Source organism: Phyllostomus hastatus, unplaced genomic scaffold (assembly GCF_019186645.2).
Source record: "Phyllostomus hastatus isolate PE091 unplaced genomic scaffold, TTU_PhHast_1.1 phas_contig_159, whole genome shotgun sequence".
NCBI lineage: Eukaryota > Metazoa > Chordata > Mammalia > Chiroptera > Phyllostomidae > Phyllostomus > Phyllostomus hastatus.
Window position 1 is genome coordinate 9,013,278 of NW_025333640.1, and position 26,767 is coordinate 9,040,044.

Sequence of the window (26,767 nt, forward strand, 5' to 3'; positions counted from 1 at the left end):
CTCACCTCCCCAACTGTTTAGATTTCTCTGTTCATATAACAAATGCCAACTACATGAAAAAAGAAAAAGAGAAAGAGTGAGTAGGTCAGCACACTAGCCTTGGCTGAATGCATCTGGGCACACAGCTGCCTCTCAAGTTCCTGGAGGACGGGGAACCTCTGTGTCGGAGTTAACTTCAAGCCCCGAAGCGAGTATGATTCAGTGAACAAGCATTCCATTGAACCAACAAGTCACCAGTCTGACAGTGACCTGGAAGTTCTGGGCAAGCAAATGAGGACAATTCTTGCAGAGTGCTCTCAAGATGACACACAACTGATACTGATTTGAAATGGAAGTGTCAACAGACTGCTGAAGTCCCAGCCATGAAAAAATAGATTCAGGGATTTGTGGTCAGGGCACAGTTCACTTATTATCTCCTGACTCTGTAAAAGTCCGTCAAAAACACAACAAAGTAAGAAATAGGGGTGTTACTTAACTCAGCTCTCCCCACCCCTACTGCAAACGCTGTGAAATTAGAATTCATACAAAAGCTTAGATTGTGCAAAAGAACAACATCCCTAAAATTTTGCTTTGTTTCCTTGGTGGGGGCGGGGGGGGGCGTCTTGGGAGCAAGGGAGCAGAAGACCTGCGGGCAAGTGAAAAAAATCAAGCTCCTAAGCCTCTCCTCTGCCCTCGTTTTATGGAGGTGGTCTTGGGGAACTGAGGGTAAATATTTTATTTTATTTTATTTTATTTTATTTTATTTTATTTTATTTTATTTTATTTTATTATTTTATTTTATTTTTCAGTCACTGTTTATGTTCAACATTATTTTGTATTAGTTTCAGGTGTACAGCATAGTAGCTACACAATCACATACTTTACAAAGTGTTCCCCCTGATATTTCCAGTACCCACCTGGCACCATACAATATTATTGATGGAGGGAAATCTTTTTTAAAAATAACCTTTCTGCTGTTCCTGTCGGCTAGCCGCCAGTCACGAAGCCAGAGGTTGCTGAGTCAAGAAGGCAAAGATCGTGCAGCTAGGCGCCCAGAGAGTGTTCAGTCCAGGTGACAGAGTCCTGCGTGCCCCAGGGTTGGCTTGACAGTTTCATCCCCGCCCACTTGCAGGAGAGCGCTGGGCCGGGTCGCTAGCGCACCAGGAACATAAAAGCCGCTGCGGCGGCAGCGGGAGGCGGAGACGCACGAGCTGTGGCCGCACCATGCACGTGAACGGCAAAGTGGCGCTGGTGACTGGCGCGGCTCAGGGCATCGGCAGAGAGTTTGCAGAGGCGCTGCTGCACAAGGGTGCCAAGGTAAGAGCGGCGCCCGGCCGCAGAAACTTCTCTGCTCACCCCGAGACTCACCCTCCACCCTCGCCAAGCCACGGGGCTCCCGGGGAGATACGGAGGTTGCACCCCAAGTGCCCACCTTGCCACTTTCAAAAGCTATTGAGGCTGAGGCTCTCGTGAGAAGCAGTCCTTGAAAGCGTCTAGGAGAAAATCTGACCTTTAACTGCAGAAAGTCAGATCCAAAAGAGGAGCTACCTGCTGCTAATTTACTGTTTGTGTGTCTGTTTAACGAGCTGCGCAGGACCTGGACTCCTCTCCTCTGTCCATAGGTAGCGCTGGTAGATTGCAATCATGAAACAGGTATGAAGTGTAAAGCTTCTCTGGACGCGCAGTTTGAACCTCAGAAGACTCTGTTCATCCACTGCGATGTGGCCGACCAGGAACAACTGAGAGGTAAGAGAGGATCCATCCATCAAGGCGCTACACACCTTGAACTAGCAATAACCTGAAGGCAGCCCAGGGCTAGAGCGCCAGCCTGGAGTAAGCAGGCAGCTGGGACTCCTGTAGAGAGCCTAGAGATAGATAGCTTGGAGTGTTGTGTTCCGGCTGACATCCCAATAGCCATAAAAACAGAGAGAAGGGCTGGGGGATGGGGAAATCCAAGTCAGCTTGAGAAATCCTTTTATTTTAGTCATTTGGCAGTGCATAATGTAATCAAAATTCCTTCATGAATTGAAAGACAGTACTGCTAACAGTAGTTATTAAATGATTAAAACTGCAGATGGAACTTGGAAAGTTAAAAGTGGACTAAGGGACCGTGACAAACGACTTTCCCCAGAAAGCTGGAAGACACAGAGTCCAATGACAATGAAATGTGGCAGGTTTCTCTCTAAAATGTACTGGAGTGCAAGCTCAAGGGGTATCATCACAGACATGCTAGATACTGTTAACCACATGTTCTCTTTGGGTTTTCCCCTATGAGATGGTGCTTTAAAAGTATTCATGGCTGTGCTACAGAAGTAGAATGGCAGAAGACAAGTTTCTGTCAGACTTTCCTCAATGCTTTCCTGTTCCCGTCTACTCACTTAGTATAGAACGATCTACTTGTGAAGTATCAGGGACACTATTGGCATATAAACAAATTTGGTCATATGGAAGCCAAATAGATGTGCATGAAAACATTTTTTTTTCTGGGAAGAGAAGGGAAAATTAAAATATTTGTATCTCACAAAGTTTTATTGAAAGACTGAGTAAACTGTTGGGCACATTTTTTTTTTATCAAGGGAGCAAAAACATCTGTGAAAGTCACTCTGATACTTCAGTTCTTAAAGGAACACTGAAGTGTGACTTTCTTTGAAAATGTTGGGATATTCTGTAAGAGAACAAAAATAGAGCAGAATGTTAGAAGGGAGTGTTCCTTACACTCAAGGGAAATTGTTTTAAAAGAAGATGTGTAATTAAAATCTGCAAATGCTAATAAAGATTTGTAACATGGACTATGAGTATGAGTGGAAGAGATCTATAAACACTGTGCTGGGGGAACATGTTTTGCCAGAGGATAAAGTTTTGTTGATTGCACATGATGTTTTGGATGAAGAATAGAGACATGTCAAATCTCAGCATCCATGTGGATGGAATAAGAAACAGGATAGACCATCTGTAAGCAATTTCTGTCTGAATTTATGTAGTTTCACATATGACATTTAACCTTAATTGTTGTGCTTTTCTGTATTTAAAGTTAGTACCTTGGCTGTAAACACATTCCTTAAGGATAAATGACTGTGGAGGAGGAAACTCAGACACATAATAAGTGACCAGGAGGCGTGTGGCCATGAGAAATCCACATGCCGTCTGGACATCAGCACTTATTTGCAGTTCAGGAAAACATGGCATTGCCTCTTCCAATTTCAGGATTAAGTACTGCCTACAGCTGTTGAAACAATTTAGACATGTGGCCAAAGGAGACTTCATTGGAATCATAAAAATACAGAGATTTTTGGAGAATACAGAAAATGTTTGGAGGTGAACAAGACATAACTCATTTTATATACGAAGAAATGCACCATGGGGGTGGGGGGAGGGTAGGTAAATGATAAAGAGTACCACAGCATAGAAATGCCACCAAGAGCTAGATTTTAAGTTGCTCGAACCCCAAATCCAGTGCTATGTCAGAAAGAAGATGGTGTATTATACATTGGTGAGGGTAGAATATAAGGAATACAGTAGAGATGAAAACAAGAAAATTAAAGAAGCTATTAGACATATATATTCAACAACCTAATTTCCTATAAGGTGGTTGTGGAGTTCTGAAGAGAATGTTCTTAAGATGGGATGCAAAAAAATATATTTTTAAAGGTTTTTCTCTTACTAGAGGACCTTTTCTAGTATCAATTTGACATCTTAAAAAGCACTTAGAAGTTCCTGAAAAAGTAAAGTTTTTATTTTGTTGTTTTCCATTCCAGTATGGTAAAGGGAACATATTAAAATATCTTGGCCTAATTTTTGACAGTTAACTTGCATAATGATTTATCTATTTGGGAACTGATTAAGCCATGCCCTCCTCAATATGTCTGGTGGTTATTAATAATTCTATGACTTCATTTGAATCAAAATAAAGTGTGTGGGGATGTACTTTCTTCAAGGAACTTACATGTTGGGCCCAAAACCTTAGAGTGCGGAGTGTCGCTTAGAAGAGCAGCCACAATTAGTATCTATGGTCCCAAGTAATGGAATGAGAACCAGTGTTAAAGGGCCTGGGGAGACAGTTTAAATCAACAGAACTATGTAAAAGTCAACTCTGAGAAAGAATGTGTTTCTCAATATGCAGGGAGTAAAACCTAGCATGAACTGGCTTAGGAAGGTTTGCAAGAACTGGATTTGTAGTTGGATAATGGAATGAGTGACCTTCAGGTCTCAGAAGCTGTGCACACTTTACCTTGGTTGAACATAGTTTTTACACAAAGGAGTAATAACAGTGTGAGAAAGAAAAGAATGAAATAGTACATATTGAAGTTACAGTAATCAAATAAATCAAATAAAATGAAAAGTTGATTTTACTCACTAGGATCTTAAAACGCCTTGAAATTATGAGACTGGATTTGAATACACAAGAAGATGTGTTTAACATTACAGTTTATGAAGATAATATGACTTATTAAAAAAAGGGTACTCATTGTAGTCTGAGCCCCACAGCTCCAGTAACTTCTTAGGGACAGAGAGATGATGGCTGCCCACCTGACTTCTAAGAGCTCTTAGTGTAGGAGGTTCAGTTCTCTAAAATTTACACCACTAAGTTACTGCTAAGCAAACTTCAGGGTACAAGCAAATCATCTATGCATCTTATTAAAGTTAAGATTTTTGCTTCAGTAAAGTTAAGATTTTTGGTGGTCACAGATTCTACCTTTCTAATAAATCCCAGGTAATGCTGATGGATGCTGCAGGCTCGCTAACCACACTTGGAGGAACAAGGCATTCAGTCGCTGTCCAAGAATGTAATTTTCATACCAGGGTGGATAAATAAAAATTCATTTCATGGCATAGGATATGATGTAAATGTATATGTGGAAAGTAAGAACATACCTATACTATCTCTCTTTTGTCATAGATACTTTCAGAAAGGTTGTAGACCACTTTGGAAGACTGGACATTTTGGTCAATAATGCTGGAGTGAATGATGAGAAACACTGGGAAAAAATGCTGCAAATTAATTTGGTAAGCTATCGTAGCCATGTTTATCACCCAAAATTATTTAATAATGTGATGTTTTTCAAGGGAAATGGTTTTTATATTCATGGAAACAACACAATGACTTATAGAAAAAGTTACAGAAAGCTAGACATAAGGTGATTCCTTTTACAAATGGGAAGATAATTGAGATTTTTAATTATGAAAATAAATCTCTCCTAAAATGATACATGAAAATGTGAAAAGGAACAGAGGTTCTTGCATAACTTAGGAGCTAGTGAACTATGGCCCACAGGCTGAGCTTGCCTGCCACCTGCTTTTGTATGACTCATGAGCTAAAAATAGGTTCTACAGGGCTTGAAAAAAGTGAAAAGAAATGCAAAAAGGATGACAGCCATAGTCATTCATTTGCACATTGTCTGCAACTACTTCCATGCTCCAGTAGCCGAACTGAATAACTGGGACAGAGATGTATGATACACAATGCATAATACACTTACCATCCTGTCCTTTACAGGGAAAAAAATTGCCAACCCTGGCTTACTTATTTATTTAAAAAATAAATCTTAATTCCAGAAATATAACAGAAAACAAGGCTAGAGTGACTTTTAGACTCTGTAAATTATTAAGATTTTTATCCTGAAAGTCAGTGTGTGTGTGTGTGTTTGTATGTGCGTGTGTATGATTGTCACCATGTTTGGTCACTACCTCTTACTTAAAATTACAAAAATATGGAATTAGGAAGTAAAATTTCTGTTTCATTCATTGTAAAACATTTTCATTGAATATCCCATTTTGTAAACACATTTGACAAGATATTGGGGTTTGGTAAAACCCAAACCTTAGCTAAAGCAAAATGTCCCAGCTGAGCTGTGCCGGTGGTCACCCTGCCCTTGCTAAGGTCATTCTCGCCTGGACAGCCAGCCTAGGTAAAGTCCAGGGAGTGGCCTCTGCTTCATGGTGTCTAACCAGGAGATTATAAACTTCCAGAAAAGGAACTGTGTTCTGTTCTTTTTTTATTCCTCTCTCAGTAATCAGCCCACTATCTTAAAGACAGTGCTTGGTTAATAAATGTTGACTTGAATCAACATTTTCAGCAGTAATTACTAAATTCTATTAATAACTTTATGGAAGCAATGAGAATTACACTAGTTTACAAGAGAGCTAAATCTGTAAGCATAACTTTGATAAGGTTACAGAGCTGCTCCCAAGTTGATAGATGTCTAAAGTCCATTAAGTGAAAAGAAAAGCTACTATTTGAAAGAACAAACACCCTCCTGGAATTTTTTTGAAATTTTTCTCAAGTGTTCTTGGATATCACTGTATTTCAAAGTAAGTTTAAGACCCACTTGTCAAGTTTCCCTCAAAATGTTTCTGGTGTGTGTGTGTGTTTAGAAATACCTCACATTTGCTCTTCCTGAATTAAGACAATCCTATGATTTCTCTTTTACTTTAATCTAGTATCATAAGTAAAATGAGATGAAATATTTTCTCATTGTGAAACTTACTTACATCTCTTAGCTAAATTATACTTTATAATATATCAATGTTTAATACACCATTGAATTTAATTTTATATTTTTGTCTCTTTGCTTATAAATGATTGTAGCTTGCAATTTTATTGTCTTTTAATATTTTTTGTTTGAATGTCAGTTTTTCCTTTGCTGACTTTTATCTCCTTGATCTATTTCTGAACAGAACACAGATCTATCTCAAGTGACAGATGTTAATCAACCTGACTGTTAACATTTAGTTCCTCTACTTTACTTCCTAGTTTATACTTCCTAATTGTTTTTGGTTTTGTTCTTTTTCTATTTACTTCTTAAATTCCATTAGTTAGCTTTAATTTTCACCTGCTGGTAAGAAAACTGTACATTTAATATTTAATCTTTGATAATTATCCTGACTTATCATGAACCATATTTCATTACATCCTTTGGTTGCCAAATAAAACAAAAAATTAATATACAACCAGTTGGGAGCTTCATGAAGTTTTAAGAATGTGTTTTCATAAACTTATGCTACTCTTCAAAACCACATAGGGACAAGACTTCTTCTTCTTCTTCTTCTTTTTTTTTTTTTTGGCATCGAGCAGCCCTAGTGAGAAAGCACACGTCGTCCCTCGGCAGCTCTCTCCCTTTGGCTTCACTTTTGAAGTTTCTAATAGTTTCATCAGTAGCGCACGTCTTCAGGTATTTTATAGAACAGGGTCACTAGGGCATAAAGTTCCTATACTCAGTGCAGTCATAATGGACACCTACTGCGTGTATACTCTGAGAAAGCACATGTCCAAAAAGTGTGCAATGATTAGGGTCAATATAAGAAACGTGAAAATAGTGAAAAGATTGTCACAAAGGATTTGAATGATCTGCCTTCCCCTAGCTGACACAGGCCACTCCTTAGTTTAACACCAGAGACTGATGACATTTGTTTAATTATACATAGGACAAGAAGATATAACCTTTGTCACCCATATATGACAAAAAAAATCTGTTACTTCCCTTCCTGCTTAATTTACACCCATCGCAAGAGTAGATTAAAGTCTGACCAATCTTTGTCCTCCAACTTGACTATCTCTGTTAGTATAATGCAAATATTTGTGTGTGGTTTATTGAATAATTTTTTAGACACTGTTCAGAATGTAATTTGCTTCCTCATACAATCCTGTGTGTTCTTTTGCACACTTTTCTATGTTCCTGTCCATGTAAGAGAGTAGCCACTTATTTAAAGGACCTTCCTACCTACCTATCTCTCCCTCTTCTGAAATCTCATACAACATGTTTATACCATTCTTATATGATATACCAATTTTTAAATTTCCTAAAAATTAGTATTTTTAGAATGATTTTTATACTTGTATACTTTATGATAGTGTGCTATGAGGTCTTTCAAGGCAGAAAATTGTTTTGTGTACAGAGTATAACATTTATTGGATAAACTGCCATTCTATAATACTTTACATCCATGGATATTCAATTTTGCATTTTAATACAAAGTTTGGATAATTTCCTAAGACATCAGTATTACCAAACAGTATTATCTGTCCTTCCACTTTGACTTCTTACCAAACTTACCCCTTCCTTATTCTCTGATCTCACCACTCTTCCCGTACAAGAGATACACAAAACCTCTTCCCAGTCTTTTGTTTCCATTAGGTTGTTCTGTACTTCCTCCTTAGTCTGAAGCCAACCTCAGCAGCCTTATTTATAGCTGCTCAGAACTATAAAAGAAGTCTTCATAATAATTATCAGAGGTTACATTGGCAATTGGGCAGAGGTAGATTTAACTTTGAATATAGATAAGGACATTCTGTAATGTACTTATTTTGCATTCTATAGCTTTAATAAACTTAAATAATTTATCTCTACCCAAGTGGGATTTATAATCTAATTTGGACATATAACTAACATATTAAAATTCCTTAGTATATTCATATAATAATTAAACAACATAGATGGCTATTGCTGTTTTTTTCCCCCAGAAATACAAGAGTTGACTAAATATTTGAACTTGGAAAGGACATACATTTAGAATTAGTAAAAACTAGATTTTAGTCCAGAATTTAGAATTCGTGAACTTTTATTTTTCTGATCTTGAATATCCTAGTTTGTGAAAGGATGAAAATAACTTCTTAGGATAGTTAAGCATAAGTAAACCATAATTTGTATGAAACATCCAGCACAGTGCTACTACAGTATTATCCACCTGATAAATTTCATTTCTTCTCCAAAGTATAGAAACCTACATTTTCTTCATTCTCACTATCTCATTTCTGTATGGGTTGGGTTCCTCTGTCCCAGCTCATACCTACCTCTAAGTGAGTATCTAGGTGAGTGATCATTCTACCTCTAAATGAAGAGTTGGAGGACTGGATAGAAACATTGCTGTCAAATGCACTCCCTTTCCTTGGCTACCAGGATGTTGATTACAAATTAAATTAGTAACTACTTTCTGGTATTGCTACTCTATAATATCTAAAGATCCAGTTGAACTATTATTATAGTTAGACAGAACTTGCTAAGTCATAAGTAATTCCCATAGCAGTAAGACAATAATACAGCAAAAATGGAAAAATATTGAACCTGAAAGATGAAAGATGACACTGAATTTCAGAAAAAGGGATCATGTAGATTAGTGTATTTCTTGAGAACTGAACTGAAGAAGAGACAAGAACTGAAAGGCAAAGCATTAGGCCTTGTCATGTGGATTTATTCCAAGAATATTTTCATTGAAAAGTTACGCAATTCTTATCCTGATAACGGTTGAGAAAATTATCCTTCATCCTCCTCCTCTACCAAAGACCTGGGAATCAATCTTGCTTTAAAAAAAATAAAATAAAGCTTACACATTCCCAAATTTTCTAGCTGTTTGCATCTTGTAGATGCTGAAAACACAAAAGTGAGGTGTCAGCAAGCTGTAAATACCTGAGAATAGAAGCATAGAGCCAATACGTGTAAACAGAAGTTCTGTTCTGACATGCTGGAGACTTGGGCGGGAGCTAAGAGCATCTAACTTCAGTAATTTCAGCAATCTACATTTTTTCCTTCTTATACAAACCATTAATGTTTTGTGTTTCCATTTTAAAGAGAATCATGTGGATATTTTACTCATGCTCTCTAAGCCTACTTAATACCAAACTGACACACAGCTTAAGTGAATAGAATCTTCGATTTACTTCTTTGTAAATTCCTAGGAGGCAGAGAGGCAACTCTGAATGCTTTTCAAAAAACTCCCAAAGGACTTTTTAAGTTATAAGAAGGTAAAAACTAATATGTGCCCTCAGTTCCAGACTCATTATCTGTTGTATCATTTTCTTTGCAGTATTACAAAGAATGAAAAAAAGTAGGAATTAAGATGTCAAAAGGAAATTTTCACCTTTGCCAAGTCTGAGCTAGGAGAGAGTTCTTAAATTAAAAGGGAAAATAGGATTTCAAATAGAAGTTTCATATCACAAGTTGTTTTGGGTAGGGGTGAATTCTTAAATGTTAAAATAAAACAGAAAAGGTGCGTACATGTGATGACGAGTACTGAAGCCGAGTGAACCATGAAATGTAGACTCATAAGCTGTGACGAACACAGTTAAGTGATGACCATATGCCCCAAATGACAGAAAGTCTCCCACTTGAACTGGTGAAAGTTGACCTCACACCACAGAACTTCAGTGTCAGGACTGTTTGTGGTTCTGTCTCAGTTTCTTATCTGCTCTTCCATCCGCCATTTTTTTTTTTTGCTGGTTCATCATAAAGATGATAGCAATACTCAGTGCAGCCTTACAAAGCAATGACAAAGGAGTAATGTAATAATTTTTCTGGTTTTCTTAAGAGTAACAAAATTTTCTCTGATTCTTGGCATTTTTGTTCAACCCTTCTTCCAACCTCCACTGACTACTCTTCAAGCCTCACTGGCCAAAAATGGGTCACCTCCCAGCTCCTAAACTATTCACTGGCAAGGAGAATGGTATTTCCACAGATGAATTACATTAACCAGAGTCTACACTAAAGCTAGGAGATCACCTTCTTCTGTATTACATGGGGAAGAAGTAGACACAAATGCAAAATAGAGTTTTTATTAGGGAAAAATGAAGCAAATGAAAACTAAGAAGTTAAGGGTATCTACTCTTACATATTGCAAGATCTAAGATAATTGCATAGGGCAGATGGTTGTGGACTCCCTGGACATGAGAACCATATGCTTCTAATGAGGATAAATAAATTTTATATCCAATATTTAGAAAAGAAAAAGAATATGTAGAACTCGTAGAGATAGTGAGAACTGAGTTAACATTGACAAACACTACAGGGTAAAAATCTTTATCATAAAATCTCAGAGTGGACACCTAAGTGAAGTTCTGCAGAGATGTGATAGCTCCACAACTTCAGGCAAATGAGGGAATCCAGGTCAATGACTAACTTTAAAAAAAAAAAGCCATTTCAAAACCCTTCATTAATAACAGTTGCGGGAATCTACATTGGTGCCTGGGATAGTGGTGGACACTGGTGTGGGATTGTATGACAGAGTGTAATGGCTTTGTTGCTTTTCTCCTTCCTGCCTCTGGACTAGGTTTCTGTCATCAGTGGAACCTATCTTGGTTTGGATTACATGGGGAAGCAAAACGGAGGTGATGGTGGTATCATCATCAACATGTCGTCTATGGCAGGTAAGGATGCTGGTTTTGTTAATAATTATTTATTGGTGATTTGAACCACTAAAGTAGATTGTCACAGTGTATTTATTAGCATATTGGGTTTGAAACTGAAACTTTAATTTTTGCCTTTTCAATGGCTCTAAAAATTAATTTTATAAATTTTCTATTGCATATCAAAAGTTTGAACTGTTTTTATTTCTGTTAAATTGTGACTCCTTAAATTATTTTACTGAATTATTATTTTTAAAATATGTATTTATATATTTTCCCCCCAGTGTTAGTGTTTTTCAAAGGTGGTTGTGAGATTTCTGATGATAATTCATGTGAAAGCACCTTTGACAAAGTGAAAAGTATAAAACAAAGTTAAGGTATCTGTACTCCCATGTGATTTTAGAAAGAATGTGAAGTTTTATTTTTTATTATTTTTTAAGGATTTTATTTATTTATTTTTAGAGAGGGGGGAGGGAGGGAGAAAGAGAGGGAGAGAAACTTCTGCTGGTTACCTCCTGCATGCCCCCAAATGGGGGGACCTGGCCTACAACCCAGGTGTGTTCCTTGACCAGGAATCAAACCAGTGACCTTTAGGTTTGCAGGCCAACCCTCCATCCACTGAGTCACATCAGCCAGGGCAGAATGTGGAGTTTTAAAACACGTCATAGGTACTAGTTGGGGTATACTGTCGGGAGGCTGTACTTTACTTCTATTCTTTAGGTTCGCTGTGTGGGCCTGAGAATTAGATGTGAGGTAGATTCACTGGAGAAAAGCATACAGATTTTTACATGTACATGGGACCCTCTTGTGGAAAGTGGAAACCCACAGAAGTGGCCCAGAAAGCGCTTATGAACAGTGAACAAAGAGAAGCAATTGTGGAAAAGTAACTAAAATATACAGGGAGACTAGAGGAAGAGTTAATTTATTTTAACAAGGTCTATACAGATTTCTCAGCCTTGACTCTCAGTCTCTGATGATAAGAATGTTTCTTTCTCCCTGGTGTAGGTAGGGCATCCTTTACATAGATTTTTAATTCCTGCTTTCAGAAAGAAAAGGGATGTACCAGTGCCTTTCTTGCACCTGCTGTTTTTCAAGTCTTTTTACTCCAAAATAATGCTTACTCAAAAACATGGCATATTTGGAGGCAACCTAGTCTGCCACTCATCAATGTTAAACTGCTGTAATAAATAGACCCAAACACATAATGGCTGAAATATAAGGTACGCTTAGTTGTCACTCACACGCGTCAGCCCAGGCCAAGGTTCTTGCTGCAGGGAACCTCTGCTCTATGCAGTTATTTGGAAAACAAGCCTGGCAGAAGCTTTCTCTTCACCATGGAGCTTTCAAGGTTCACTGTGGCATTGGTAGATTCCTTCTCTCCAATGGAAAGAGAACTCTGAGAAGGCACAGCTGCTTTTTTGAAACACCCCTCCCCCACCCAGTAATGGCAAACTCCACTGCCGCTCACGCTCCAGTGTAGAATTTGACCTCATGGCTCATCTAACCATAGGAGAGTGTGGGAAATGTGGCCTACCTGTGTGCCTAAGGAAAAAGTAGATTCTTGTGGGCAGTTAATCTCTATCACAACATGCCATCTAAACTGCTTTACTCAGGGCAGAATGATTTACTATCTGCCAATATCATATCACTTGGGTAGGAACTTTTCAAGCAACTTAGCCAGATCCCTCACTTTTAAAATTCTAGGGAAAGAAAATCAATGGTTCTTGAATAGTTCAAGGGTTCTTAAGAAATTTTAGAAGTCTGATCAATAATGACAGCAATTCTAAACTATTTATATCTAAAAATAGTGAGACTCTCTTAAAATATCTGGTTGATTTCTTTTAGTATGGTCATTTTAGCATGATAGGTGACCCCACCCCGTGCCCTCCACCTCCCAGCTCCAGTAGTATCTGGGGAGTCATGTTTGCTGGGACGTGTGACCACAGTGGTATCTGATTCTCAGCATTTTTCTCATTCCTCCAGGAATCATTCTCAGATGGTCCTTGAACCACTGAAACCTGCCTCCAATGGAGACTTAGAAATTTCCTTCTGTAGAAGTTCTCAAAAAAAAAAAAAGACTCATTTTCTGGGTTGCTTAAGGTCAAAACGGCATCCCTGAAGTTATTATATAACTAATTCTGTAATTTTTTCAGGATAATCTAGTTATTCCAAATATGACATCTACTTATAAATTATAAAATATTTTAATTCTAAGAATACATTGAAAGGTAAGAGCATGGGCAACACTGAAGATATTTAACCTCGGAAAGGACCACATTTTAGATGCTAGGAGGCTGAAACCCTAAAGACAAGTTGTCAAGGCTAAATCTACATGGTTTTAAAATAAAACCACAAGAAAAAGTACATACATAATTAGAAAATTAACAAAAACTTGCCTGTTTTATTTAAAATATAAATGTAAAACAACCTGGGGTAGTAGTGAAGAGAGACAGTCCCATAGATTCTCTCTCGAGCTAGGAGAGCTAGTAAAGCTTGAACCGTGAATGCTGTACAGGGAGCCCCTTGCCCTGTATCCCAGGAGACACTGATTTCTTCTTAGGAAGGCTGGAGGTCCTCAGGATTGGATCAGTTTAGGACTCTAGAAGAAGTTCTGTACCATAGAGGAGGCTTACTTGCTATATAGACCATAAATAGAGAGATGCAATATACTGCCTTTTATCCAATTAGAATATTTAAATATATAATAATTAATATTCATTGAGCACTCACTGTTTACATGATATTGTTTTAAATATTGTGTATGAGATTATCTCATTTAATGTAGCAACCTTATGAAATAGATTTTATAATCTCCACTTTATAGATGAGGGAACCGTGGCAGGAGAGTTTAATTAAATTTCTTGCAATAGATTTTCCATCAAAGAAGCAGTAGAGCTGGAATTCTTGTGCAAGCAGCGTAATGAAAGACCTCTTATGTCTAATCACTAGAGTATCTTCTATCTATGGGTTTGTCTGTTAATCTCTTCAACCATGTCCATCTTTGCCTGTTAAGTAAAAAGGAAAGAACTACAGCATGATTAAGCCAGTGTAATTTGCTAGTATCTTTAGGCCTCCTTGGCACTGCTTTAATTTTTTTAAAGATTTTTTTTAAGATTTTATTTATTTGTTTTTTAGAGAGGGAAAGGAGGGAGAGAGAGAGAAACATCAATGTATGGTTGCTGGGGGCCGTGGCCTGCAACCCAGGCATGTGCCCTGACTGGGAATCGAACCTGCGATACTTTGATTCAAAGCCCGCGCTCAATCCACTGAGCTATAACAGCCAGGGTGGCACTGCTGTAATTTTTTTAATGCACTGTTAAAATTTTCTTGGGATATATTTATTAACAAGAAAAATACCTTAGCTTTCTTGAGGTCTATGGTCCTTTTTTTTGGAGCAAATATTTCAGAATTAAAATAAGAATGAAAAAATATTAATATATAGTGAATATAACTGATAATAAACCTGTATGATCAATAAAATGGGTATAAACATAAACCTACACTTCATAGAACAGATAGAACAAATGGCTAATAAACAGGAATAAATGGTCAACCTCATTAGTAATCATGATGCAAATGAAAGCCAAAATAAAATGTAACATTTTAGTTATCAGATCAGCATAGGCTTAGTGTAAATACTCATGACTGGTCAGAATGTGGGGAAAAGGGATCATCAAATACTGCTAGTGTATGCAAGCCACTGCTTCAATATGAAAACCACATTACTAAACCTTCAGTGACATCGTAAGCTTTTGCCTCCATTTGACACACAAAGTAAAGCCCTGCAGACATTTGGGGAGCTTACCAGTCTCCAGTCAAAACATGCCATTGAGAAGAGCAATTTAAGGATCATAATTAGAGGTCCACTTTGCTTTGTTGGCTAAGAGTTTGGTATTTATTACACAACCCATACCTGGGTGTTCATTCTCTTCTTACCTATCTCAGAGCCAATTTTGGGGCCATGCATGGATCTCTCTCTAATCACACAGAACAATGAGTGGATGTAAATTCAGTGATAAGATTGTTCTGGTTTTAAGTGATCTGTCTTAGCACTCTTATAGTTAATGAGTGCCTCAGCATTCCAAACTTCTCCTCCCTCTGATGCTCTACCTGACAGGCAGGGTGACTCTGTTTATAATGATTAAATAGTTTATCTTTGTCCCTTCTACTTGATTCAGTCCCTTCATCAGTAGGAAGGGAGGCACCCACCCTTCTTAATGCCAGGCCTCCATAACTGGTGCATTTATACTGTTTCCAGTGGCCAACCTGGACAGCCCCTGCTTCCTCTCCACGCACCAGGACTTGGTCACTAAGGAGCCCTCATCTCAATAAGAGTGTTACAACGTATTTCATTTTATCCACTCACTATGAACTTCTGTTCTTACCATGATGAGATTAGTTTGACAAAATTCAGAAGTTTGTAATAGTAGAAGGTAAACATGGCTCTCTCTGGCTTTGCACTTTCCTCTGGAACGTTATCAACAATGTCATACCCCTGAAGTCATAGCATGTGGGTAGAAGTCAGATGACCAAAACAGTCTTTGAAGAATTCTAGAGTCAAATTAGTTTTCAACCTGCTTGTTGAGGTATAATTCACAAAATTGTAGGAAAAGTATTTCTACCGTTTGTTCCCTTTTGGTTTCCAAACTTTCCTTCCTCACAGATTTTTCTTGTTTTCTTCCCACTGCTCACTCTATTAAAGGCATAGTTGTGGGTTGCATTCAACCCAGCCAGTCTGTCATCATGATCTCGTGCATAGATTCAGTGGCGTCCTTCACTGTCATCGTAAGAACCTTGGCACACTGGTTTGGGCAGAGAAGTTAATGAGTAATGACCACTGACGCAGTCCGAATATCAAATGCAATTAATAAGTTTAACAAGCATAGGAGTAGTTAAAGTGGAGGGTGATTCCTCAGCATATTGAGGGAAGGGCCGTGCTCCAGTCTGGAGGCCTGGAAGTTGTTCTGATCATTGTTAACCGCGTAGACATTTCTATACGATTTTTAATTTGTAAACATAATATGGAAATCTGCGCTCATTTGGTCACGTCCATCCTTAACCGTTAAAAGAGAAGTTGGAAGGAACAACAGAGAAGACTGAAGCCTGGTTTAATGCAGATAATTAAATGTCAGAATTCCCATAAAACATCCCATAAAAATCAAGCATGCTTTTTATATACTTAATTGCTAAAAACTGTGGGAAGGACAAAGTAGTTGTCAGAGGAAAAAGAATTTGCCTATAATCCTGCCTTCTACCTGCCTATATACTCAGCCACTGAAGTCTCGGTGTTCTGGGGGCATTTGCGCCTCTCTCTGGTCACTCAGTGGCATTTTGTGGGAGATCCCATGAGAGCCTTATTTACTCTGAGTTGATATATTAGAGTCTCAAAAAAATATTTGAAGATCATAAAAAAGTTTTTTTAGCATGTCTTAAGTAATCAGCCCAGGAACATACTCACATGAGCTATGACTTTTATCTAAAACAATATAATTAGCTTGCAGTTTGTGTTAAGGTGGAACTGCTAAAGTTACCACTTTAAGGAACAAATTCAAGTTAATCAAACATATGTTGAGCATTTACAGAAAGGAAATGGGGAAATGAAAGTAACTAGGCAAAGTTTCTACCACAGAGCTATATAATCACTATCTTGTATCAATATGGTGGAATGTAATTGGACTCGAGTATCATGACAGACCAGAAATTTCAGGCAAAAAACATGGATCACCTTCCTTCATCTGCAGGCGAAAAATAAAATCACATGGTACTACCTGTGCAACTATGGCTGATATGAGGCACAGAGCCTTCCATAGTTAGCAACTGCCACACTCCAGGCATTGTGATAAACCATTGGCTCTATGGTATCACATTTAACTTTCACAAGTCCCTGTGATGGACGCCAACTTAAAAATCTTCAATTTAGAGTTGAACAACTGATATCAATCAGGCTTCCTCACTTGGAAAATGTGGTGAGAATTAGCAGTAGTAATAAAAACAACTTTATTTTGCTATACGTTAGTGTATGTCATGGAATGGATGAACCTACATTTTGGACATCAGTTGGTCAGATACCAACTATTATGAATAGGAGAGCCCCCTTTCTTGCTGAGTGCTGGCAAAGTTCTCCATGGGGTTCATTTTGTTGTCTATGGTTTGAAATTACTAAGAAGGCTGACTAAAAGAAATAAGTAGGAAAGATTAACTAGTTTCAAATTGGCCTCTTAAGGAATGGAGAAAAGATTTAGGGTTTCCTAGCCTGGGGGATAGAAACACTACTAGGAAATAAATAGTTCTGAGAATTTATCATGCATGGATATTGCCTAGGGACTTTGTTCCTGTGCAGATTATGACAGAGGGTCTGGGGTGCGTTCTAACGTTCTACTCCAGGAATTCTGATTCCGGTCCTTGGCCTTCACTTGCAGGAGCCAGCTCCCAGGTTGCATGGTGATGATCTTGGAGTGGCTAGGAAGTTCATCTCCATCTAAGCAATGCCTGACCTTTTAGGGAGGTGGATTTTGGTGGGATATTGGGAGCAGTTTTTTAAGAAATAACTGTCAATTCTTAAAGTTACCTTTCTGGGAAGATTTTAATTATAGAAGATGTAGTAGTTTTATGGAAACCTATGCCACTTTTTATGTCCAGTCACATTTCAAACTTTCTGTGTGATGGCAAACATGAGACTGAGGGGGAAAGCAGCCTCTGATACAATGTTCTGTTTTGTGGGAAAATCACATAATGAGGAAGTTCACCAGTCAATGCACGAACATAGATTCTCAGTAGTTCTCCATTTTACCTCGTAGTAGAGAAGTGATGGTTAAAAACAGAAAGATGTGTAGACAATTTTTTTATGGTAAAGAAAATGTGAGGAATTCAGATTTCTGCTTTTTGGCACTTCTGCTAACCTCAAAGATCAGGCAAAGGTCAGTGTCCTTAGATTCTCATTTTATTTTCCTAAGCTGAATTTCTTTAGCATTTCTATATAGTCTATTTTACAGGGTTCCTATTTATTAAAAGACAGTATGTTTTATGATTGCGTACAATTGCCCCATCTGAGCAGATTTCAGTTTTTTGCACAATTTTTTGAGCTGTTCATCTATGAGATGTAGAGATTAAAGTTATCTTTTTGAAATAAGGGTAGAAAGAATATTAAAGATGAAAGAACAAATGTGGCAATGGAAATTATGTTTTATTTTTTCTAAATCACTTCCTTATTTCTTCTATAATTACATATGTAATTTTCAGTCATTTATTTTTTTATAATTATCTCATCAGTCTGTGGCCATTTGGTCGTATTATCCTGAGTGCTTATAGAAAACATGTCTCTGTTTTGTGGGTAGAATTTCTCCCTCTATTGGTATTGTTTTCTAAATCCACAGTTATGACAGACATAATAAGCCTGTTACTGACTAGACATGTTCTATTTTGAGGAGAGCCATTTTACAATTCCTCAAGTAAACTTGCAAAATGATGGGCCTAGAATAAGACTGAAAAAAAAACTATCCCTTTTGAATGTAAGTTACTCATTTTTAAATACAAATAAAAGATTTCTCATGACATTAAATTAAATGACATTTCTTCAGAGACTCCTTTCTCACTGTCACAATCTTTTGTTTTGTTGTTCTTCTTAAATCCTTTTACGTCAAGGCAAATGGGTGCCCTGTGAATATGGGAAATAATTTGCAAGATTTAAAAAAGCCAAATTAATTCCAGCAACAAATTGGTCCTGTGTCATTATAGCAGCAAAACTCCCTGAAGTTGAAGAGGGTTGGTCTGACTATTGGACCCATAAGTGCTACCCTACCCCCGCACCTGGGTTCCTCCTGTGGGTGTTGCTCATTTCAATAGAGTGTTGTTAAATGCTCCTTCGTTATACTTTGTACTTTAGATGTCCTACACATATAGGTCTTAAATAAATGCACTTCTGTAAATCCTTTTGAACTAGGATTAGCAACAGTTCACAGCTTGGCAAGGTTTGGAAACCAAGCCAAGGTCGGACTCTGTACCAGATTGTGACATTTTATTGCAAAACACACATTTTCCCAAGAAGGTGCAGGTAGATAAATAGATACATAAGTCAATAAAACAAGACTTTAAGATGTTGCTTTTCAAGTAAAAATGTTGAACTTTATCCTTTTATAAAAAGAATAGCAAATAGTAGCGCTTAGTATAGGACAGGCCCTGTTTTCTGTATTTTATGTAAATTAGGTAATTCAAAACTCACAGTAGTGACTATTTATACTCTAGTCCTCAGAAGAAAAACACTGTGGCACACAGCAGCTACTCGTCCAAAACCAACGTAGCTCCTTGTGGTGGGTTGAGGGTGTGAGCTCAGTGAGCCTGGCACCCAGAGTCCAAAACCACTGTGCTGTAATCCCTCTTGATAAACTTGATTAAGAGGACATTTTTAAAACAGCTAAACATTATAAGTAACATTCTGGTAAAACGGTGCTCCTCTCATTGGTTCTGTATATTTCAATTGACTGCATTTAAAACAATATTTTCATTTTATTTGGCACTTAATTGGTGCCAAACGCATATTTCTAAGGTGGTTCACCCCTATAAAACCTTTTGAATTAGCACACACTATATTTTAGGAAAGAAAACAAATTGGGCATTAAAAAATCCAAATTTCCTTCTTTGCAGTTCCATGCAGAGTGAGAGACCCTAGCTGGAGACCTGGAATTTAAATCTGAGAAGTTTATGTGCATGTGGAGATGATAGATAGAGAGATAGATAGATAGATGATAGATAGATAGATAGATAGATAGATAGATAAGAAGGGAGGGAGGGAGGGAAACAGAGACCTTGAGAGAATGAATTTAATCCCAGAGAATGGATAAGGTCACCTAGGGAAAGAGGGTGCGTAGAGAAGCAGAGGGCCAGGAACCGCTCTGGAGTTCCCCAGCATATCCATGGGTATGGTCAAGGGGAAAGAGCCAACAAAGGACAGGAGAAGGAGCTGCTGGTTAAGATCTGTTTGCCTGGAGTCGGCAGATGAAAGCCTCCTTAGAGTGAGCTGTGGAGCAAATGGGAGGTGAGGCGTAGAGACGATGACTGTACTAACTTTTCTGGGTACTTTTTGTTGCCAAGAGAAATGGTGTGGTAGCTGCAGAAAGATGTGAGACCAAGAAAGAGATACTATTTTCAGATGAGTGGCACTGACACCTGTTCATACCTTAAAGAGAGTGATTCTCATTTGATTCTCCACTTGATAACACTGACCACTCTAGGTCTGTTAAAATACTGTTATCCTTAATTTCCTTAATGACCCAACATTTAGCTTGTTTCTTTTTTTTTTTACTTCCACCTGCTCCTCTTTCTCTTTCTTGCTCTCTCTTTATTGAATATATTGGGGTGACATTGGTTAATAAAATTATATAGGTTTCAAATGTACAATTTTATAATACATAATCTGTATATTATATTGTGTGTTCACCACCCACAGTCAAATTTCCTTCCATCACCGTTTATCCCCCCTTTACCCTCTTCTACCGCCCCTACCCCCTTTTCCCTCTGGTCATCACCATACTGTTTGTTTTCTGAGTCTGTGAGGTTTGTTGTTGTTGTTGTTGTTGTTGTTGTTGTTTTCTCTTTTAATCCCTTCACCTTTTCTCTCTTTTGCTTGGCTACTCTCCTCGACCAGAGAGGGCTGTCCTATGTAGTTCTGTAAGCTGTAAACTGCACAAACATTAGGGGTGCTGTTCATATGAACTACCACATGAGCGGTGTCCCCCGACTCACACCGTGCATGCTCGGCATACTCGGCACAGTTCTCTGCATTGGCCTTTATTACCAGCATTAGAACACAATTTTACCTGAAGCACATAGAAACATTATGTGTTGGGGTGTGAATTTAAGGTAACAAGTACAGCTAATCAATACTGAAGCTGAACCCAATTAGCAATAGTCCTATACCTGTGGAGGGAAAATGTGTCTTGAGATCCAATAGAAAATGATTTCTGAAAAATTTTCATTTCAACTAAAATCATTGTCACAAAAAAGCTTGAAAAAGAGCTCTTCTCCCCCCATTTAACCTACTTTTTCAAAGCAGCAAACTGAGGTAGAGATAGTAAATCTCTACATTTACTATCAAGTCAGGCTTTACTATTAAAGTCAGTTGAGCTGCTTGAACCTGAGTCTTGGCCTCTCACCTTCTTCCCTGAACAACATGAGTTTCAACACCTGTTCCAGCTTCTCTACAAACTACCTGACCCTGGGCTACATGAAGTCATCCACCCACCGGGCCTGGCTGACATCTGTGCAGGCACTGGGGGTTCAGGCCCCAGGTCTCTGTGTCCCACTCCACCAGCGTGCAGGACAGCTGGGGCCTGGGGCGTGGCTTCAGAGATGGTCGGGGGTCTGGTGGGCATAGGGGGCATCCAGAGTGAGAAGGAAACTATGCAATACCTGAATGTCCACTTGGCCTCCTGCCTGCAGAGGGTGAGGGGCTAATAACTGGAGACTGGAGAGCAAAACCTGGGAACACCTGGAAAAGAAGGGACCCCAGGTCAGAGGCTAAAGGCATTATTTCAAGACCAACCACCAAGGACCTGAGGGCTCAGATCTTTGCAAGCTCTGTGGACAATGCCCACATCATTCTGCAGATTGGCAGTGCCTGTCTTGCTGCTGGTGACTTCAAAGTTAGTAAGAGACAGAGCTGGCCATGTGCCATTCTGTACAGAGTGACATCAATGAGCTCTGAAAGGTGACTATTATCACTCTGCTGCAGCTGGAGCCAGAGATTGAGGCTCTGAAAAGAGCTGCTCTTCATGAAGAACCACAAGGAGGAAGTAAATGGTAAAAAAAAAAACCCAGATTGCCAAGCTGGGTTGACTGTGGAGTTGGATGACTCCAAATCTCAAGACCTCGGCAAGATCATGGCAGACATCTGGGCCCAGGATGACGAGCTGGCTCAAAAGAACCAAGAGCATCTAGACAAATACTGGTCCCAGCAGACTGAGAAGAACACCACAGTGACTGCTCAGATAGGAGCTGCTGAGATGACACTCACAGAGCTAAGATGTTTGGTCCAGTCCTTAGAGATCAACCTGGACTCGAAGAGGAATCTGCAGGCCAGTTTGAAGAACAGCCTGAGGGATGTGGAGATGTGCTATGTCATGCAGATGTAACAGCTGAGTGGGATCCTGCCTCACCTAGAGTCAGAGCCACCCCAGACCAGGCCAGAGGGGCAGTGCCCAGGAGTGTGAGGCCCTGCCTCACATCAAGATCAAGCCAGAGACAGATCACCACCTACCATCGCCTGCCGGAAGAAAGGGAGGGCTTCCATCTTGGTGATGCTCTGAACAGCAGCGACTCTATAATCCATCCAGAAGACCACCACTCACAAAGTGGCGTCTGAGGCCAGTGACACCAAAGTTCAGAGGCATTAATGCAGCAGAAGTGGGGCAGGCAGTCAAAAAAGTTCAGAGATCCTTGGAAAAGAAAGAAGGAAGAAAGTCAGTTGGCAAGTTGGGGAAAACACCGCAGATTGCTAACCCATCCTACCTGTTGGAAACATAAGAAGCAACAATGAAAATTCTACGTGTACTGTAGATGTAAAAGCTATTTATCTAAATTAATTCCAACTTTCCTAAATAATTGAAAAATATCTTTTTACTTATAATTCTCCTAACTATAAAGAACCCACATATCTATCAACAGGTGAATGTACATACAATTGATAAGGTTAACCTTCCACTGAAATAGTGTTCACAAAAAAACAAAGAAAAATAAGCTATTGATACACACTGCCATATGAATGAATCTCAAAATAATTATCCTGAGTAAAAGAAGTCAGACAAAAGTTTTTGCTGTATGATTACATTTATATAAACTTCCAGAAAAGGCAAACTGATGTACTGTGACACAAAGCCCGCGGATCGGTGGCAGGCTAGGGGGAGGGAGAAGGCCACAAGGAAGGGGTGACAAAGGCACATGAGGAAACTTAGGGCGACGGATATGTTCATTATGCTGATTGTGGTTGTGGTTTCATGGTGGACCCATATGTCAAAACTTTTATTGTATGTTGGTAATACCTCAACTTCTGCATGTCTAAAATGAATTCATGAAGCCTTTGCTCTAATATCAGAAAGTGAAACTATGCAGGAGTAAACCTGTGGCAGGATAGCAATGAAAATGTCATTAGAACATTACAACAAGATTCATAAAACCAAGTGCCGTTTTAAAAATGCAAATTCCTTCATGTTCTGGTTGCATTTTCAGCTCTACCTTTAAAGGAAGGTGTATGTCTTGTGCTTGCTTCTTAAACAGAAACAACATAAACAGTATTTGATTCATTGCTGTCCTGTGACACTTTGAACTAGCTCGGGTTCAGAAGTTCAGTACCTCGACATACATAACAAAACTTCATTCCAAATTCATCCTTGACAACATTTAGGAACAGCAGCCTTATGCTTTTTACGGTTGTGTCAACTAGCTTATCTCTGATGAAGGTCGCTCTGCATTTCCTGCAGCTGGTGAACACCACCCCACAAGCACACTACCTTTGAGAAATGTTTAAGGAGAAGGTAAAACAGCAACTAACTTAGGGAGTAAGAAGCAGCAATGCCTGGTGCAGCTATTTATATCCTTTATCTCAGCTCCTAATACAACTGTGCACCCTGTGCAGGCATCATGACTGCTTGGTGACTGATTTTGCCAAACTTAATTAAATTACACATTTTAATTAACTTCAAAACAAAACAAGATGAGAACTACCTGTTATATTACTTTGAGATCACTGGGTGGATGCACAATGTGTGAACTGTCATTCTCAGGCTTTAAACTGCTCTTGGGAAAACATAGTTTATAAACTGAGACCTGGCAGGCACCCAGGGAGTGGTTAAGGTCTGCATTTATGGCTGAACGTTGGCACAACACGCTCAGCTGATTGGTGGTGTTCTGGGACTAGTTAGCTGGGCGGAGATGAGCATGTCTCAGCGGAATAACTGAGTATTAAAAGCATGACATTTGGTGGTAATAACATTAGAGTAATCAGGGATCGCTGTTTCTTGACTCAGAAATCACGAATTTCACAACATGTGAAAATCGGTTACTTAAGAAATTAGTTAAAAAGCAAAATATACAAATGGCTCCAGTTAAAAGTCTTATTGCTGATTAGATGGAGAATTGACAATTATGAGAAACAAGCTTGATGGCAACAGTTACTACTGTAAAATGTGCTTTCCTTGTTGTTTAATGGGGGCAGGGAGATTGGGACCCAGAGGTAGAGGAGAAAAATGCTATACTGCCCTGATACTGCTTTTTCCTCCAGGCCATGAAATGAATCATATTTTTGATTAGTCACTATTGTGTATATGTAGGAAATTAAATACTAACATCGCTTGACTTCTGTTGTCGAGTACATGATGATGCAAGAAAATAAAACAGTACCATAGATTTTTATTTCTGATTTTCTTTTCTGAGGTCATAGGGCAAGAAGATCTAGGCATTCCTACAGATTAAAATGAAAAGGAGTTAACTTTTAATTTTCTTAAATACTTTGAGGTGTGACTGTTGACAGGGAAATGCATACTAATTTATAATGAAGACAAATAATAATCTCTAAATTCCACTTGAGCAATTTAAACCTCTTAAGTCACTTGGAAGTCTTTAAAAAATGTAGAATATATACTCTTAAAAATCTAGACTGAAAAACTGAAAACTAGATGGTAACTTACTGAACTTAAATATGATTCTCTTTATAGCATTGACTTCTCTTGACAGAAAGTCACGGAGTCAGAAAACCTTACATAGCACTCTCGGCTGCCTCTCTAGGCTGTAACTTACCTGCCATGAATTCTGGACAGTGCAGTAGATAGAGGTTATGGAAGGAATAAACCCTGCTAAGACTAGTGAGTTTTACAAAGCTGTCTGGTAATTATTTTGGTGTATTTTCTAGATCAATTTTTAAATGAACAGACACAAATTATTCATTTGCATAGCAATTATTGGGTTCCATCTGCTTATTGTTTAATAAAATTGTTTCAATTTTGTGTTTGTTTTAGGACTCCTGCCAAGTGGACAACAGCCTGTTTACTGTGCTTCCAAGCACGGCGTAGTTGGATTCACGCGCTCGGCAGCGGTGAGAATATAGCACCCAGTATCTCTTTTCCTCTCTCTAGCTATATGTACCATGAGTTCTCTCCAGTCAAGAGGAATAAATTCTGAATTCAATACATCTGAGTAAAAGATAGAAAAATATTATACTTCAATCTTTTATAAAAAAAATAGTGTCAGATCACATGAAAAAGGACCAAACAACCAGATAATTTTAAAATGAGGTAGAGTCTAGATGCAGTATGTTATTGAAAAATATCCTCAAGCTGGCCCTGGCTGGTGTAGCTCAGTGGACTGAGCGTGGGCTGTGAACCAAAGTGTCGCAGGTTCGATTCCCAGTCAGGGCACATGCCTGGGTTGCAGGCCACGGCCCCCGATGTTTCTCTCTCTCTCTCTTTCTCTCTCCCTTCCCTCTCTAAAAATAAATAAATAAAATCTTTTAAAAAATCTTTAAAAAAGAAAAATATCCACAGGCTAAATAATGGGAAAAAAGTCTTTAATTTTAAAATTGACTCCAAATCTAAGCCGTATTAGCTTCAGCCTTCCTTAAGTAGAATTTTCAGTGTGCTCAGTAATGAGCTTAGACTTTATTCAAAATGAAACCATCGATGGGATTTTTTATACACAGCGTGGCAAGGTCAGATTTCTATTTCAGCGAGACCATTCTGGCTGCTGTTTAGAGAGAGTGTGGAGAGGACAGGTGTAGGAGAGGCGAGGACATTGGGAGGTCCCTGCTGTGGAGAGTCTAGAAGAGACAGAGAGAGAGACCAGACAGATGGAGAGACACATATTAACGACACAAGAAATACTGAGGTTAAAGAAAACACATCTGTGGGCTGTGACCAGTGCATGTCTGACCTGAAAAGGAAGATAAGCAGCTCTCACAATCTTCATTTAAATTGATTGTAAATTTTAAATTAATTTCCAAGGACTTAATCTTTAATTCAATATTTAATGAATATATAAGGTATTTAAAAAAAACAAAATAAATCTCAAAGACCAGAAATCTCCTATTGACAGTTACAAGACTGGAAATTTGTATAATCAATTCTTATTTCTGGTACTTAATGTTCGATAAAATCACTTGCAAACACTGAATTAGAGAAGTTCCTTCGAGCCTCTGGTCACAGCATTTTGATCAGTCAGTCAACACATATGTGAATTTCTGTTTAAAGTTTCCCTTGAGTTTCTGTTTAACAATGCCTTATTTAATATGTGTGGTATTGACCTTGAACTCAGCCAACAGCACTTACATCTCAGGCTTGCATTTTCTCTGTAAGGCACATCACAGCCTTCTTAGGAACGCCAGACAGCGTTTCAACATTGTGCTTGGGATGGGGAGCATTTTAAATAACAAAATCACAAACAAAAAGCACAAAAATGAGAAAAACATGGACTAAATACACCGTGAAAAGGACACTTGTTTGTAGTTAGAAGAGCCAAAACTAGAAAACAGTGTGTTGTTTTGTTTGATCTCAGCTGGAACATCAGCATTGGGCAACTCACATTTCTCACTGCTCCTTGCCTGTCCACAGATGACCCCAAAAGCTCCACGCCTATTGATTTTGGGGGGTTACAAATAAATTTTAGTACATAATTTTAGTATGTGAACAAAGAGAC

The 26,767-nt window shown here is 38.5% G+C and overlaps 1 protein-coding gene across 2 annotated transcripts in view; it reads left to right on the top strand.

The window, feature by feature from the left end:
* Window positions 1-1,140: 1,140 nt before the first annotated feature.
* The window catches only part of HPGD (15-hydroxyprostaglandin dehydrogenase), a 29,785-nt gene continuing 4,158 nt past the window's right edge, over window positions 1,141-26,767 (top strand). The window contains exons 1-5 of one of the 2 annotated variants that reach the window (XM_045831565.1): window positions 1,141-1,296; window positions 1,602-1,725; window positions 4,877-4,983; window positions 11,017-11,113; window positions 25,096-25,172. In XM_045831565.1, coding sequence (XP_045687521.1) covers window positions 1,204-1,296; window positions 1,602-1,725; window positions 4,877-4,983; window positions 11,017-11,113; window positions 25,096-25,172 — 498 coding nt within the window. In that variant the 5' untranslated portion in view covers window positions 1,141-1,203. The remainder of the gene's footprint in view (window positions 1,297-1,601; window positions 1,726-4,876; window positions 4,984-11,016; window positions 11,114-25,095; window positions 25,173-26,767) is intronic. The other variant, XM_045831566.1, reaches the window with a different exon arrangement.